Here is an 18,735-nt window from a genome sequence, read left to right as displayed (position 1 = left end):
TGAACATAGTGAAAGCCCTGTACTCTGAGAGTAAAACACACAAGCTTTTTATGTATTGAGTAAAATTTCAAAATGTAATGTTTAAGATGAGAAGTCCCTTTTTTACTATCTGCACCAAAACGTTTGTATAATAAATAAAACTTCCATGCTTAGCAAAAGAAGTTCCTGTTTGAACAAAAAATGATAATAATGACTGCTCTTGTTGTTGTGTCAGAATATCAGATCAAAGTGCCAAGTTTAGAGAATACAAAAAACATAAATATAACAGTAAATGTAGTTTGCATATAATTAGGCTTCTTTTTTCTTTTCTTTTTTTTTGTGCCCATCCCAGAGGTGCAATATTGTTTTAAACAAGATGACTGGAAAGAACTGAATTTTCCCTATTTTTATGCCTAATTTGGTGTCAACTGACAAAGTATTTGCAGAGAAAATGTTAAAGTTTACCACGGACACACAGACACACACAGACAACCGAACACCAGGTTAAAACATAGACTCACTTTGTTTACACAAGTGAGTCAAAAAAGCACACACGCTTACATAGACACACATAACAATACTGACATACAGCTCGCGTTTTTTTGTTTTGTAAAGCATGCGTCCATGACATGAATACATGCGTACCTCTCTCTCACTACCTTTCTCACACACATATGCACACACTTTCTGTCTCTCTTTCTTTTAGCAATATATGTGGATAAAAATGTAAGTGTAATGTATCGAAATCTTAAAGCAGTGTATATATTTTTGTGTAACATGCTATTCTCTCTCTCTCTCACGCACACACACACACACACACATTTGTTTCTCTACACATCTCTCTCTCTCTCTCTCACACACACACACACACACACACACACACACACACAAGATTACACACACACACCGCACTCTCTCTTTTTCACTTTCATGCACAAACACCTTTACTAATAAAACGCTGGACACTTTTCCCCAAATATACTATTACACTGCAGGTCTTAAAGGTATTGTTATGTTTAAAAACAATCCTACACACACACACACACTCACACACACTCCTGTAACATCCCTGACTGTGATGCTGAAAAATTGAAACTGGAAAGAAAATCCGAAACATTCATTTGTTGTTTTTTAATCATATAATTCTAAACATACGTGCACATTCAAAGTTAAATATGAAGTAATGCAAATTCAAAAAGTAGAACATCAAAATTTAGAAAGGAAATTAACAAAAACGTTTTTAGAGAAGCACCCATTTAGTAAAATCAAACAGGCAAGCGCAGCTAATCAAAGAAATGAACGAAGATGGTGAAATGCAAACAACAACAACAAAAACAACAAAGAATTGATGAACTCAAAGAAATGCACAGAACGGTAAAAACAACAACAAAGAATTGATATACTCGTACAAAGAATGCACGGAACGGTAAAAATGAAGCATGTACCTTCTTTTTAAAAAAAAAAGTTTTCTTTTTTTATCATTTTTTTTCATATATACTGCACTCACCTCGTTTGTTTTGCTACTTAATTAATTCTGGCAGGTAAAACTGCATTCAGTTCGTTTGTTTTTATACTTGATCAAATTTCGCCGGGCAGCTAAAACGTGCACACCAGTTCAACTCTCACTTTTAAAATCAGAACCAGCTAATTATCATTTCTTTTTCTTTTGAGTATTACGAATCTGAAATTAGTTCACATATCATCTGTGTTTAAATTTGCATTGTTGCTTGATACGTCCAAACAAGCTGAGACCCATTCAACAATAGGTACTGTATCTGTGTCACATATCAACAGGCTCTGACATTGTGACATTTCCCCACCACCTTTATACACACGCACACACGTAAGCACACATACGCACACGCATGCGCGCACGCGCGTTCGCACACAGACACACACATAGAGTCGTTCATATCTCCTTACGATTTAATTAATAACAATTCAATTCCCGACTGGATTTTAAAATCATTGTCAGACGGCAATGACAAAAGAACATCTCTTCATTTTAAGTTGATAGGTGTTTTTTTTCAATCACTGGGGCTGTATGATCTGGGAAGTTGTGATCATGGATACCAAATACGAACTTCCTCATTCACTCACCACTAAAAAAGGAATTAAATTGCTACTGGATCAGACTTTACAGGAAGTGTTCCCAAATAAAGGACAATGATGAAACGTCAAAGAGAATGGGGTAGAGAGAGAGACAGACAGACAGAGAGACAAAGATAGAGCGAGCAAGATGAGGATATCAGTTAAACTGATAATATTCAAATAGTCACAACAAATGCTGAAGCGAATCCTCTGTCCTCATACAAGTAGCCAACACATTCTTTATGTACTGGTCTGTACATGTCACTCATGAAATCCAGCTGCCGTTGACCGTGAACCAGTTCGCCACATCTTTCCACTCTGTGAGCTGACAGACTTTCACCTTCCGTCCTTTCTAAAATCCACTCTCAGTGTACATCAAATGTCTCCCACGCTGGAAGATGGTTATAAGCTTTTTGACATGTAGTTCTAAGAGTTATCATAAAGAGATCTGGCAGTCGATGAGGTACTGGCGAAGGATAACTGTCTTTTGAGATCCACTTTGAGACAGACAGGTGTCTTGGCGTCACAGACGTATCACAATTCAAAGTACGGACACATGCGTCTACTGAAGTTCGCCACAAAATGAAGAATCTGTCTTTCGAAGTCTTCGGTGCTTGCTGAATCTGTGCATGTTGAGGTCTTCGGTGAAATTTGACAAAGTACCTCCTGCATGATGTCTCCAACAAGTGTGAACGCGTACCTTTCAAATGACACATGGGCACATTTGTCTCAATGACGGTAGCATCACTCTTTTGAGCGACCATAGGTACTGGAACTGTCAGTTTTAAACGGCGAAGAGTTTGGTAATCTGGATAGTGGTCTCTTTTGTGCGCTTGACCTTCCGGTCTCGTTAGCAGCTGATCGGACACTGAGTCTGCGTGGGTCATACACTTGCTGAAGGAGACTGGAAGTGACGTGTTTAGGAGCTGGACATGCAGCAACAGGGATACAAGCCCTCCCTGACGGCACAATGCGTTCAGCAAGAGCCGTGTGCTGTACAGCGCGCTTCTGCTTGGCTCCTTTGCTGGGTGGCTTGTGCGGCACGGTATGGTGTTGAGGGCGACTGTCCTGACCTCCCGGCGAACGGCCTTGGGACTTGCCGCTGACAACGGCAGGGGAGCTAAAACTGTCCTGCACGTCAGCCACCCAGCTCTTTATACGGCTGTCTGAGTAAAACGCATCTGAACTGCTGTCAGGCGCGGGGCGGGCTGCTTGCAGGAACTGAGTGTCTGATCCTGCCCAGAGCGGAGAGTGTGGCAGAGAGTAACAGGAGCGGGTGGCTGCAGACATCTCTCCTGTGAAGGCCTGACCAAGTTCGGGCACGTTACTCCAAGACGTGACAGTCTGGACAATATCATCTGATAGAAGGTCAGCATCTGCAGGTGACATACTGCAAAGCGTGTTCAACTTACTCTCGTCGGTAGCATCTTCGAAGCTGTCAGTGCAGTGGCGCCTGTCATCAGAGTTCATGTTCAGAACGGATGCATTGGGAAATGATGTGATGCCAGAATGAAAGTAGTCACTAGTCATAAAGTACGCTTCACCAGAAGACTCGGAGGAAGAGACATTAAATAAATTTGGGCTGACGCTGCTGTTGCTGTTGTTTTCTTGTTGATATGAGTCTGACAACTGGCTGTCAGAGTTGCTGTCAGCATCTGGAGATACTCCATGGTCTCTATAAGTTATCACATCTGTCTTCCCGGTCGTCCAGCACATTCGAGGTTTAGGTATTTCAGTATAACCAGTTCCTGTGTACTTAACAGACTTTGACAAGTGAGACTTTCTGGTTCTGGCAGGTTTCCTTTTGGGATACGTGGCTGTATCAGGCCTTGGATTGATAACGAGCTTTGGTCTGAACTGCTTTGCTGTCTGTGGTCTTGAAACTCGTTTTAGTTGGAATTTGATGTTTGTTGTTTCCTCGTTGGAAACTCTGTTAGACCGAAGTGTTGGTGGTGGATTTTTCCGGCTAAAATATTGTTTACCCATTGTCATAGACTTAATCTTCGCATCTTTCTGTACTTTGGTTGGTTTTTCTGTGGAGGAAGGCAGAGTATCTTCGACAGCGCAAAGAACTGAGTTATTCCTGTCTTCAGATAAACTGGAGCCAGTTTGGGAAACGTCTTCAGCAGAGGAGGACTCTTCCAGCATGAGTGGCTCTACGTCTGAAGTATCCTCATTCTTGCTCTGCAAGGCCTCAGATGCCCCTGTGGTGTGTTCATTCTCAAGAACCTTGCCCGTTTGTATTCTCACTTTCTTGGTAGACTTTATTCTCCCAGTCTGTACGCTTATGATGCTCTTAGGAGCGTTACTGTCAATCTCACAAGGTGTATCAGGCTGCGTGCTTTCTGGCCTCTGCTCAGGTTCCGATATACCATCTTCATGGGTCTCTTTCTCCACGGTGGTGAGTAAAACTGTACGATATGAAGACATTTGAATAACACATTTTTTTTTATCTTAAAACTTGCGTTGAAAAATATACAACGTACATGCACACATTCTGACCAAGGCCCATCTATATTCCACAAAGACACACGAAAAGCAGTCAACGAGGTAAGACAGGGAAAACACAAGTAAGAAGCATGTATGTAATCCAGCCGTCCACTGCCAGGGAGAAAACAATCACATAAAACTGGAAGTGTCTAAACGACCCCCTCTCCCTCCAATACAAGAAAAGGACACAGGGGATCTGAAAACTGGACAAACGGCAGGCGATTGCAGGTGACAAGTGCTACAGGGTTCTGAGTGCACATGCCAACAGCAGACTGCGGAGTAAGGTCTGGCACTGTAGACAAGAAAGGTACGCTGTAACAGGCAGCGCCGGGATAACACTGCGTAAAACAAAGGACAAGAAGTACTCAGTAGTAAGAATGGTATGACTATGTCTCCTGTGCTCCAGTAAAAACGGTATTCTGCTCCTGATACATTGTGATAACAGCTTCTCCCTGTTTATACATGACACTGGCTTTCCGTTAAGGTAAACATTTCACATAGAGTCAGCAACAACAAAGCACAAACATACTCTGCTATCAAAACTGAAAACAGTGAAAAAAACAACAACAAAAAAACAGAAGCTGAACTGATCATCTGCCAAAAGCTGTAACAACAGCACCAAAAATACCCAACTCTCCGAGGCAGAAATGAACTGAAAACAAAATACAGACTATTTCCAAATGTCTCTGTTAGCGTCCATGAAATAATCATAAAAATCACTAGGTTTCTCATACTAAATGATTGTGAACTTTTCGAACAGCCGATGAAAGCAGAATGTAGTCGAATCATGGACGCGTTACCAAAGGTTAAGGGTAAGTAATTAACGCTGTTCAAGTTATGACCAAACAAAATACAGGTTTTGGACATACAGAAGTAATCCTCATCTTCTGCACTGTCTTCTGTTGTGCCCTCAAGAGCTTGAGCTACCTCCCACACTGGTCTCATCTGGCACAAGAGAAACCATCATAACACGTCACGATACAAACTGTTGAGCACAGGGAGCGATGCAACAAAGACACTGACCAAGAATGCTTCTCTCTCACTTTACTCCCGCCACCCCCACCCCTCCCCCTTCCCTTCTTCTTTCGTTCTGATTGACATGAACGACTCGGGACATACTGACAAACCGTGAGAGAAAGACAAACAGAATGAGAGACACCGTGGAGGACAAAGAGAGACCAAGGAAAGATGAAGAGGAGGACAAAAGACGAAGTTTGAATTTCAGTTTCTTAAAGAGGTGTCACTGCGTTCGGACAAATCCATACACACTACACCGCATCTGGTAGGCAGATGTCTGACAGCAGCAAAACCCAACGCACTAGACAGGTCTTGCGTACATGCATACAATTATATCAGAGGACAACACTTTTGTTGACATGGGGTCTTTTTCACTGCGCCAAGTGCAACCTGCAAACGGAACCTCGTTTTATCGTCTCATCCGTATAAACAGATGCTTAATTTGATTTTCCTGTTAAACTTGGGAGAAAGGGCGAGTGTGGGAATCACACCAAGACCCTCACAGACACTGTATTGGCAGATAAACGTCTTAACCATTCCGATACCTTCCTCCTTTTTTCGTTCTGATTGACATGACAGACTTGGGACTTACTGACAAACCAGCGAGAGACAGACAAACAGAAAGGTGGACACCATGGAGGGCAGAGAAAGAGAGACAAAAGGAAAGAAGAAGGATGAGGGGCAGAGATGGAAGAGGAGCAGAAGCAGAAGAAGAAGAAGGGGAGGTCTCATCTGGCTGGAGGAGGAGGAGGAGGAGGATGGGGAGAAGAAGAAGTAGAAGGAGGGCCTGGAGGAGGAGAAGAAAAAGAAGAAAAATGAGAAGAAGAAGGAAGATAAGGAGAAGGAGGGCCTGAAGAAGGAGAAAGAGGTAGAGAAGAAGAAGAAAAAGAAGAAGAATAGACACTCTCTAAAAGCAACAACAACAACAACACAAAAAGACTTGCCCTTTTCCTCAATCCTGCTGCGACTCCCCAGGGCATCAGCCCCACCCCTCCTGCACTCCTCCTCTTCCTCCTCCCCCTCCTCGTCGTCCTCCCTCCCCTGGAGCTCCTTCACTCTCACGTGGTGGACCGTCTCCTTCTCCTTCTCCTGCTGCCCGTTCAGCGCCAGCAGGGCATCGTCGATGGCGGCCTGTGCCGTCCCGTCCTGCAGAGTCTTGGCCAGGTCGCAGGCCCTCTCGAAGGCGCTGACCACCCCCTCGGTGTTCTCCATACCCGCTGGTGTGTCACCGTGGTGGTGGTAGTAGTAGCAGTAAAGGCATCCGTTATTTGTTGTGTGGTTTGAGTTTTTTTAGTGGGTTTGTTGTTGTTGTTTGTTGTTGATATATATATATATATATATATATATATATATGTGTGTGTGTGTATGTGTGTGTGTGTGTGGTGGGCGGGATGAGGTTGTGGAGATGGTTGTGTGTGTATGTGTGTGTGTGTGTTTGTGTTGAGTATGTGTTTGCATAAGAGGGCGCGTGAGCGTCCACACACACACACACACACTCGCACACACATACACAAACACACACACACACACTAATACACACACACACGCGCGCGCACTCACACACACAAACGCTTAAAACACAATCACTCTCAAAAGTACACACTTGCCCACACAAACAACCCCCGCCTCCCCCCAAGCCCCCATTCAGCCCGCCCTACACACCCCCTTCTCACACACTCTCACTCGCCCACAACACGACCACCTCCCTTCAGCCCGCACACATAACAACTGACTCCGATCCTCTAACTCCCCCCAGCATCACTCCCCACGGTGCCCCGTGCAGCCCTCTACAAACACACACACACACACACACACACCTTCAGCCTCCCCGACCAGGACGAGGGCGTGCATCTGCCAGCGCTGGTTGTTGATGTCCTCGGCCGCCACCAGGGACTTCAGCCCCTCCTCCTTAGCCTCCGGCCAGCGACCCAGCTTTAGCAGACAGCGGCCCACCTCGTGGTGCCGCCACGCCCACTGTATCCCTGTCATCTCCTGGCCCACCTTCCTCGTCAGCCTGCTCGCAGCATATGATAGTCAGTCGTGTCCGAATATGACCATCAAAACAACAGAGGAGGCAACTTCTGTCCCAACTATCTGGGCCAGAATTTAATTATAGTGTAGAGTGTCTTGCCCAAATTGCATCCCCTCTCTCTCGGCCAAGAGGGTTTTAGGACAGTCGGCGTTGGGATGGTTCCCAAAGGATAACTGGCACCAGGCTGCAGCACTAAGAGCCAGAGCGATCTTGCCTCCTAGTTTGACAGTCATAGTCCTTCATGAAAGATTAAGCTGTAAATGACTTCCCACAGCAATGGAGAAACCATTCATCATACACTTTGCTGTTGGCCTGACTGTAAGCTTGTGTCGATCCGTGATACAAACTGACCGTTGACAGGCTAGAAAGCAGTGATTATTAATTGATCAAAAAGCGTTGTGAGCATGTTGAGAGTGAGAAAGAAAGAGTGTGTGTGTGTGTGTGTGTGTGTGTGTGTGTGTGTCTGTGTGCGCGCGCGCGCGCGCATGCGTGTCTTGTGTGTGGTTGTGGTGGTGGTGGTGGTGGTTGTGTGTGTGTGTGTGTGTGTGTGTGTGTGTGTGTGTGTGTCTGTCAATCTTTGCGTCTATCTTCTTCTTCTCCCTTAACTCTGAGGAGTAACTGGCCCACCTTTCTCGTCAGCCTGCTCGCAACAGTTTGGAGGCAGACAGGTGAGTAAGCAGTGGTTATTCGTCAAGAAGCGTTGTGAGCGTGTTGATTGTGTGTATGCGCGTGCGTGTGTGTGCGCACATGCATATTTGTGAGGGTATGTGCGTCTGTGTGCGAATGTATGCATGCATGCATGCATTTGTGTGTATGATGTTTGTGTGTGTGTGTGTGTGTGTGTGTGTGTGTGTGTGTGTGTGTGTTCATGTAGGTCCTCAATTTAGTGTCAATCACACAGTAGTGTTGCTGATGGCAACACTGACTGACCTGTCTCAACAGTACAGCACAGCACCTAGAAAGTAACTGATGACCAGCGGTCAAACGTAAACGAACACGTCTTATGAATGCGTGCAAATAATGTGAACAAACAAACGAGTTAACTCTATCAACTGTGTGTCAGTGACTGAACATAAACCCAGAGACGGCAATACATACAAAATGAAAGAAGAGCAAATAAGCACCCCAAAACGAACAAAGGAATTGGGACTGAGGTAAAACGACAGAAAAGAAAGTAAAGACAGTAAAGTGAACACACAAAAAACGAAAAAAACCATGCCAAAAGTCGGAAGATAACAGAATATATATGAATGAGCACCAAAAAAAAAAACTTTAATAAAAAAAACAAAGACTGACACGCAAAAAGCAAGAGAAACATAATAGACGAAATGGCAAAAACATACAAAAAAAGACAACGAAGTTGTAATGAGGGAGAAGAAAACATGTGGCATCAACTTACACACTGATCGCCTCTTCATAGCGCCCCATTCTAGCTAGTGTTCTCCCTATGTTGTCCAATGCTCGAGTTTTTATCTCCGCCACGCCACTGGAACATAACATGTCAACAGATCAAACCCGTCTATGTCAACAACATGGACAAGAAAAATTCTTTATTAACGAGGGTAGTAGACAAGTACAAGGGTTCTCCTTTGTTAAAGGTAATCGTGCAACCAGGTACTACCTGCCGCATGTGGGGGAGTAAACCCCAAACGAAAATCCAACCTGGAGAGAGATGGCCTCCGCTAGATTTGACTTGCCCAAGACATGCTACACAAACAGTTGTTCTGTGCCGCGAAGACGAACAGGTGCATGCATGCTTTTTCTTTCACACCCAGCCCTATCCCACCCAAAAGACGAATAAAAAGGATAATTATGTATCATGAACAAAAGAAAAAACTCAGAACACTCAGAGCACAATGGAAACACAATCATGTATCACAACAACCAATCTCCCTAGTTTCCCGATCGTACCACCACGCCATCCTGTTCAATGCAGAGAAAAAATAGAAATAATAGAAAAAAAAAGAAGAAAAAAGAATAAACGATGAGGAAACCATGTCAACATTATAATACCATTCCCAACCCTACCATTCTCCCCGACCACCACAGTTATACATAAGTTTCGTTCTCTCCTCTTCCACCACCACATAACCCCCCCACCCCCCCCCCAACTCCACCCCCCCCTCCCCCAAACATCCCCACCCCTCTCTCTGTGTGATCCTTTATGAACGGACCGGATAGTCTATCACAATGTATTTTGAGGGCCGGGGCTGCTAAGAAAACGACACACTTCCAACTGTTAATTAAAAATGTATTTCTCTTGTCTTGCTCCTCCTCCTCCTCACCTTGTTTTTCCAACATGTAGATCCTTCTGGTGGTATTCCATGGCCTGTTCCAGGAGCCCCAATTCCAGAGAGGCGTTGCCCATAGAACTGTACAAGTTAGACACAAGGCCCAGCCTGCCCTGCATGAACTTTTTCCCGTACGACTCCAGCCTGGACAGCGCCTTCTCAGCTATTTTCAGGCTGGTCCTGTAGTCCCCTTTGTCTTGAGCTTTGGACAGAAAACCAGAAACCTGGGAGACGAAATGTTACACATTTTAATGCCGGGGGAGTTCAGTAGGTGGTATCCTGAGCAAGTTGAATTGGAACAGGTTACTGCTGAACACCACCAAAGTGACTCAGCCGAATCACAGGATCTCCTCTTGTATGTGGCCTCCTGGCGACTTATCATTAATTGTTCCCTTTGGACTGCCCGCGCTGAGACTGCCAATAGATGAATCTGGTGTGGCTGTGCATGGGGGACTCGTACTCCGAATGAGCAGCTTGTCAGTAGGTGTAATGCCACTGATATGGTGCAGATGATGGGGGAGCAAACAAGAAAACACACAAACACATAAAACGAAAATGTGTGATAGCGTGTTCTTGTTTGCTTTGGTAGTTTCGGTGTGTGACGAAACCAGGCTGTAAGTTCGGGTCAGGATCGCTGACTACTGCTGTCACTTCACTCATAAAGGGCACGTATTGATGCTAATCACTCCTGTCAGTTTCCACATGTATTATCTTTTAGGCAGATGTTCTTAGTAACATAGTACATACATGTATATGTTACCCAGCGGGAAAAGCTTCTTATCAAATGACGAGATACTTAGTCGTCGAATCATTTAATTCCTGAACCGTTTTTGTGCTTTTAGGACTAATTTTGCTCATCTTGTGTGCGTGTGTGTGTGTGTGTGTGTGTGTGTGTGTGTGTGCCCTCTCTCTCTACACACACACACACACACACACACACGCATTGATGTACATACACACAAAAAAGACGGCCAGTCCGGGGAGTTAATAATAGTTATGTAGTTTAAACCATTGTTTGAACAAACCCAGCCCGGTGCATGACTTCGCTCACTTACCCTTATCAACGTCCACCGCCTGTTTCAGCAGGTACTGCAGCGGGTCCCCCGGGGTGAGGAAGGTACGGCAGCTCCGGTGTGCCCTGTGGAGATCCCGATGACGGGCGTAGATGGGCTGGTGCTCCCGCCAGAACTCAGCACGCTTCTTCAGGTAGTTTAACCCGTCTGACACGTGGGTCTTCGTGTCAACATCGGGCATTACGAGTTTTCTTTTGTGTCTCAGTCCTTGGAAGAACACATTGCACACGTCTATCTATATCTATCTATCTATGTTAGTTGTTTGGTTGGTTGGTTGGCAGGTCTTAGAAAACACAGGAAAACCCACACGTGGCGCTTGTTTGGTTGTGTGTAGCCTACAATTACCCTGTAGGTCTCACGGACAATGTCATTTGCGTGATTTTTGTTATTGTTTTTTTTCTTCTCTCATATAAGAATAACTTTATTGGGTGGGTTTCTTTTACTCATAAGGGCCTGAAGTGAAACTGGTTGGAATGGTGTATGTATAAGAAACGACTAGTTAAACAGTTGGATTTTTTTTTTTTTTTTTAATATAAAAGGGTATCATATTATATGAATGTCAGGGAGCAGTCAACAGTTGCTTTTTTTTTCTTGTGACATGTATATTTGGGGATCAGTACAAAAGTTTGCTCGGTGGAAGCAACACAACTGCTTTGATGTTGGAAAATGGAAATGCTGGAAGACTTTACAAAGCACCAAAATGAAAAATGAATATTAATAACGATAATGATAATGACAACGATGATGACAATAGTGATGATGATGATAATGATGATAGTGTGTGATTAAATGTGCATGCATGAGTAAACGTTTGCGTGTGTGTTTGCGCGTGCGCGTGTTGTGTATGTGTGTATGTAACTCTGTGTCCCTGTGAATCATTTACAGCGTCAGACAGATTGGTATACAGGCAGACAGAAAGAATTAACAACAAACACACACAAACCCACGATCCTCTTTCTTTTTTTCCCCCCAAATATATGTTTGAACTGAACGTGGATGTACACGCACGTCCAAGGCAATGGCCAGTATTAATTATACGGGGAAAATAGTCATTCAAAAGACTGTGCGTTTGAAAATTTGAACAATCATAAAGGCAAGCAAAACAAAACAAAACCAAGCAAAACAAAAATGGTCCACCAAAGTCCTTATGTGCACGTGCTGTTTGAAAACATGCCTACACACAATTAACACGCATCTCCATAATTCACTTAAAACAAGCAAAACCAAAACTTGAGACATAAAGTTCTGATAAATATTTTTAAATGCAGGATAAAAAAAACAACAAACAATCATGCGAAAGTTTCGAATTCTCTAAGTTCCCTTCTGACCCCGAGCCCAAAGGACACCTCTCCCCCCCCCACCCCCCCCACCCCCCACCCTCTCCTCCCTTTCCTACCCAAAATACCTTTGCCAAGATGTGTATTATTTTTTCAGAGGAGCTCTTTTCTCAAACTAAAACTGAACAACAGACAGTCAGATATACAGACAAACTGACAGAGACTGACAAACAGAAGTGGACGTGATAACAATAAAGAACCGAACGAAAATCGCGGTCCATTATAGGCATGCTCTTGGTGAAACAACATAAAGAAAATAAAACAAATTTGAGAAAAAAACACACACACACACACACACACACATATATATATATATATATATATATATCAAAGTGATACAGGCCATTCCAATACCAACTGAACAATCAAATACGATTACGTGTAAAAGTAACGTTGAGCACGGTTCCTGCAGAATTATTTCTATCATTATTCTTTTTCTTGTCATTGTTACTGCTATCATGACACTGTCTTTTAGACAAAAAAGAACGGGGAAACTAAAGTGGTTTAGTTTAGAAGGATAAGCAAGAAAAAAGAAAAAAAGATAGAGGGAGAGGGAGAATAAGAGAGAAGGGGGTGGGGGGGGGGAACTCAGAACTTAAAAAGTGTTTTTATTTGAGGATTAAGATTTTAGGGAGAGAAAGAGACAGAGACGAAGAGAGACAGACAGAAAAACAAGACAGACGAAATGGAAGGAATGCAAAACACACACACGCGCGCGCGCACACACACTCAAACTGAAACAGACAGCCCCTCCCCCCACCCCCACCCCAACACATACCCACACAGAAAAATGGGGCTGAGGAGGGGTCAGGGGTAAAGTGGAAAGGCTGAATAATTACTTCTTTTTAAACATACGGGGGAGTGTGGGGGGGGGGGGGGGGCGAGGGGGGGAGGAGGGGGGGGGGGGAGGACACGGATGTACTACTACTCACTGCTGTACAACGACTCCAAGAAAACGAGGTCCCTGTACAAGGGCCCTAGCAGCCGAGGGAAAGCATTGTGTGGGATCTTTGTCATGCTGCTTCTCGGCTTCTCCTTCGCCACTTTCATCAACAGACCCAGCCCCATGGACATTCTGCGGAGCCTGGTCGCCTTCTCCAACGCTGTGTGATGCTGGCGTGGGAATGAAATAATAATAATAATAATAATAACAACAACAACAACAACGACAACAGTATGAAGAAGAAGAAGAAGAAGAAGAATGAAGTGCTCTTCTATAGCGCCGTTCCCTCACAGAGAGGCTCACGCACGGCGCTTCATATCAGTATCAGTATTAGTAGCTCAAGGAGGCGTCACTGCGTTCGGTCAAATCCGTATACGTTACACCACATCTGCCGAGCAGATGCCTGTCCAGCAGCGTAACCCAAAGCGCTTCATAAATTGAACATAACAATAAAGAAACAACAATTCTCAAGAAAATTCAATTAACAAACAATTGTCACTCATGGCGCTCCACAAATTATGTGTTACAAAAGAGAAGCAACAACCATAAGAAAAAGAAGTAGCCACAAAGAAACTGTCACCACCCTCGCATCATGAAATCCAATGCATGAAACATTCGAACCAGAACGACAGGAAAAATCGAAGACTAAAAAAGAAAAAGAAAAGAAGAAGAAGAAATAAACAGAATAAAAGAAAAAAAAATTAAAAAGTGAATCTGTGCTCTTCTCTCGACTTATTTTGGTTTACCAATCTATTCCCAGTTCGGTTTGGGATAAGTGTAAACTTGTGCTTGCCAGGTCAAGCAGCGGCAGAAACAGCAAGAACCGTACATTGTAACAAAAACAACAACTTGAAACCATAAACATCCATCTGTTATGCTCGCCTGTTGACCAAACAACAAAGATCTGCTAAAATGTATGTGTGTGTGGTGAGGTGGGGGTGGGAATAGTTGGAGCGGGAGGGGTCGTTCGTACATATATATATATATATATATGTGTGTGTGTGTGTGTGTATGTGTGTGTGTGTATGCGCTTGCATGCGTGTATGAGTGTCCATCTATGCATGTGTGTTGTTTGTACCAGTGTGCGAGTCAAAAAATACGTGTTGGCATATATATATATATATATATATATATATATATATATATATATATGTGTGTGTGTGTGTGTGTGTGTGTGTGTGTGTGTGTGTGTGTGTGTGTGTGTGTGTTTATCTGACTGTGCGTGTTTAAAAATAATCTCAACTCACGAATAGTACAATGAAAAAAAAGACAATAAATCATTGATGACAATAACAATGATGATCACGTCAACATGCATGATATTGTCTTAATAACCATAGGCCTTCTGGTGACGGTCGTGAGGACGATAGACGTAAACGGTATGGCTCACTTTAACTCCGAGGATGAACGTCATGCAGTCTTCTATTTCTTCTTCTGCGTTCGTCGGCTTACAAGGTTCAGTCACATCTACGAATCGAGTATTTCGTGTATAACCGTAACGTCTTTATCCCGCCGTTTAGGCAGCTATACTACGTTTTCATGGTGGGTGTCTTCGCGTTTCCACAATTACACAATCCACCGATAGCTAACAATGACTGCATGATCTTGAACGAGGTTGATCTTCCGCACGCGCATGTACACGAGGGAGTGAAGGCACTGGCAGAAAGCGTAATATAATTATGTAGACGGGGAGATAAAAAGAACAACAACAACAACAACAAAAAGCACAAAAAACCCATCAGGTTCCGACATATGGATCCAAACCCATTACTCAAACTGACAACCCGGCACTCAAATGCCAATGAACCTTTCGATCGCCCCCCTCCCCGTCTCCCGAAAAACAAAAAAGAAAAAAAGAAAAGAAAAAAGAACTGTAATAGATGAATTCAATAAAAAAAAAAAAAAAAAAACAAAAAAACAAATTAAATAAAATAAAATCTTACCATCGGCAAACCTTCGTTGAAATAGGAGAGATCTCCTGTGGCGCAGAGACGTACTGATTTACGTGCTGCAAACATACACACGATCAACAAGTCCTTGATCATCCATACTGGATGTGTTTGTTTGGGGTTTTTTGTTGTTGTTTTTAAATCAGCCGTTGTCAGCTTTCTCTGTTTAGAACTGTATCATAATTATTTATGAATCTTTCAGGTATGGTCGCAAAACTGCCATAATCTCCATGTTAGTTTACAACCCCTCCAGGCAGCTCGATCCCTCCCACGAATGACCTGAAATTTCTCTCTCGTCCTTCGATCCTTTGTATTATCGTGTGTGTGTGTGCGTGTGTGTGTGTGGTGCGTGCGTGCGTACGCACGTACAGTGTGAGCGCACTCTGTACGATACGCATTTTAGTGTGTTAAGTCGTGCCCGATGCATGAACTTACTTCCAATACTGTTATTAATGGCCTCCTGAGATTTGTGGATGCCCACAGCAATGGCATTGTCCAATGGGCGATGACAGCGCCCACGGTGATAACAGATGAGGGCGTTCTCAAAGTCCCCTGTGTGGAACAGGGCCTCGGCTTTCATGTACAGTGCCTGTTATCGAAGGGCACACACACACACACACACACACACACACCAAAACACACACACACACACACCAAAACACACACACACACACACACACACACACACACAACGGCTAAAGAGTCAGTTCCAAAGAAAACTAAAACAAGCTTCAAGGTCTCTTTTCAAAACTTTTCCGCTGGACGTAGATGGGAGTGGGGGGGCATAGGGGAGGGGGGCGGAGGAGGAAAATGATCTGAGAAAGAGCGAGAGAGAGGGGAGAGAGAGAGGGGAGAGAGAGAGTTACACTTTTTCAAATCTATGTTCTTCAAATCCACAATATCAGTCTCCCATCATCCTTGTGGTTCAGTCATCTTTGGTTGACAAACACTTTTGCCTAAAAAGATATATACCCTATCTGGAAAAACTGTGAAAATCATATCCCATTCTCATCCACATCGGTTCATTTACTAATGGATAAAACAGAGGGGCATGCCCTGCCGCAAAATAAAATGGAACATATATCCTAAATGTGGAGAACAATGATTTAGAGAATTTTTGTTCTGTATACATTATTTGAAGTCAGCCATTTATAGAATTTATAAAGACTTCGTGCAACATTAAAAGAAAACCCGAACGAAATATGGCTAGTCTAGTTAGTATAACTGACTGCCAACTTAGTCGCGAGGTCTTGGGATCAAACCCCATCAGGGGCGTTACTGTCACTGTGGGGGTTTCCTGCCTGTAAAATGCGTTCTCTATGGACTCGAACAAGAAGACTGAAACCACGCAAATACCACGCATCCAATTCGTCCATCTGCACCGAGACTCGCTTAGAATTCCAGACGAACATGCATGTGCCTGTATCTCTCGGGCGCGTTTGATGCCAAAATATCATTGTGAATGGAGTCCAGCTTTGTTGCATTGTTTCCGTTAAAAATGGATCTCTGAGAGCAGAAAAACATGATTATCATCATTGATTATCGTGAAAGGAAGATGAACTGTTTCAAAGAGTCAAACCAGGAGTCTGAGCCATTCAGGTCCTGCTCTTCAGTTCTATTCCTCCTCCATGTCCACCCAGGCAGTGAATTCACACCAAGTATTCGGCCCTGAGGAATTTATGGGGATTGTCATAAGCAGGCCGTGTTGACTGTCACCACCTCCAAAGGAGTCACTTATTCAGACTGACTCGGGCGACTATTTTTTCCCCAAAGCAGGACAACTAAAAAAGATCTGTGGCGTCTTGCGTACGTTGAATCAGGCCAGACGCCACTGAACACCATCCCACTGACGGACAGTGAGTGCTTCGTGTCTGCGAAGCCCAAAGGCGGCCTAATTGGGCCAGCTTCCAGTGGACTGCTGGCACTGGGTTTGTGATAAAAGCTGTTTGACGTGGCAGAGCACAGCGAAACTGAGTGCCGCGAAAGCAATGCCACACACACACACACACAAATACACTCATGTACATACCCGTGCATTTTCAATTGACGTGCTTCTTTCCTTGAGTTTTAAAGCAGCTATGGAGTCAGCGAGAGCATCTTTTGGCCTACCCATATTCAGATAACAGTGGGCTCTCTTGAGCAGACAGTCAAAGTCTGTGGGAATCAGGTGTAATGCCTGCAACACCATTAATATGCGCTAAACTAATGACGATGTGGATTATACGTCAAACAGCACAACGAATATTTCGCGTGCGATCGCACGATGTTTGTGCGTGCGTGCATGTGCATGTGTCAGTGTGTGTGCATGCGATTATTATAGTAAAAATTATAGTGTCAGCGCGAATGTGCATGTCTGTGTGTCTGCACGAGTGTGTGTGTGTGTGTGTGTGTGTGAGAGAGAGAGAGAGAGAGGAGGGGGTGGGGAGACTGGGCAATGCTCAATTCAGGCCACTCACCAAGACCTACAGAATTCCAATCGATACATTAAGAGCAATTTAATCCAAACGCACACACACTGAGCCTGTACATCACGACACGTGAACTCTTTAACTTGATCTTATCTTGTCAGACACTTGAGGCCTGGTAGTGGCCTGTTTGCCGTTCTGCTGGGCTCGTCACTGTTCTAAAACGTGCATGCGTGGTTGTGGTTAGTGGTAGCACTCTGTGTCTATGGTCGTGCAACCATTTACACTGGCACACTTCAGGTTTTTCGAACAAAACCATCTACCCCTCTCCTCATCTCTCCCAAACCCCTCTCAAAGCCACACACACACACACACACACACACAATTTCTTGTCAGGTGAGAGAACGATGTTTCGGATTTCCCTTCTTGAAATGTAAACGATGAACACTCTCATAAAATTCAAAGTTTGCAAAAGACAAAATGTTCTGTCATAAAGAAAGGCCGATATCCGGCTACATCATCCAGCACAAATGGAGCAGTTGACATGCACAGCTGGTAACCCGTTCCGAATCTAAATAGTAAATACTCGGGGAAATAATAGAACTGAGCAGGTGAAGTCGACCCTTAACAACAAAATACTTAAAGATCTGATACAATACATACCTCAGACAGTTTTCCAACAGCTTGATGGTACCGTTTAGTTTTAGCAAAATGGTGGCCCTCATCTTTTATGGCCTTGTAATAAACCAAGTCAATGGGTGGGACTTTGTTTCTCTCTTCTTCTTCTTTTTTCTTTTCTTCTTCGGTTTTCTCAAAGATGAACGGCATTTTTGTTTGCTGTGAAAGAATAGATCCAAAACGTTATCAGCCTTTGATTAAGCAATGTGTAATTTGTAAAACTCACAAACGTTGCAGTGTTAAATGCCTTCGCTCTACCCGACTTTCCAGCGAGCTTTTCAGCATGTCGCCAACTTCCGTTCAACTTGGCAACCTGCCAGTTTCGGATTTACACGGATTGATGGAATTTCGTCATAATTGAGGCGGTTAGATCTGTGAAAGATTTGAATGATTTTGTTGGTCTGTCCTTGTTATCATTGTTGTTGCTGCTGCTGTGCATCTTACAATTTC

At 43.8% G+C, this 18,735-nt stretch overlaps 1 protein-coding gene across 1 annotated transcript; it reads right to left on the bottom strand.

Moving 5' to 3' along the window:
• Positions 1–14,819: 14,819 nt before the first annotated feature.
• Positions 14,820–17,390, bottom strand: LOC143282441 (outer dynein arm-docking complex subunit 4-like). The gene is made up of 5 exons (XM_076588116.1): positions 17,312–17,390; positions 16,439–16,540; positions 15,638–15,754; positions 15,197–15,261; positions 14,820–14,909 (listed from the first exon to the last, which is right to left on the bottom strand). Exons 1-5 carry the CDS (start codon positions 17,388–17,390, stop codon positions 14,820–14,822), a joined length of 453 nt encoding a protein of 150 aa, XP_076444231.1.
• Between the last annotated feature and the right edge of the window lie 1,345 nt (positions 17,391–18,735).

Source organism: Babylonia areolata, chromosome 1 (genome assembly GCF_041734735.1).
Source record: "Babylonia areolata isolate BAREFJ2019XMU chromosome 1, ASM4173473v1, whole genome shotgun sequence".
NCBI lineage: Eukaryota > Metazoa > Mollusca > Gastropoda > Neogastropoda > Buccinidae > Babylonia > Babylonia areolata.
The sequence above is the reverse complement of the archived record's forward strand: the minus strand, read 5'-3'. Positions and strand labels throughout refer to the sequence as shown.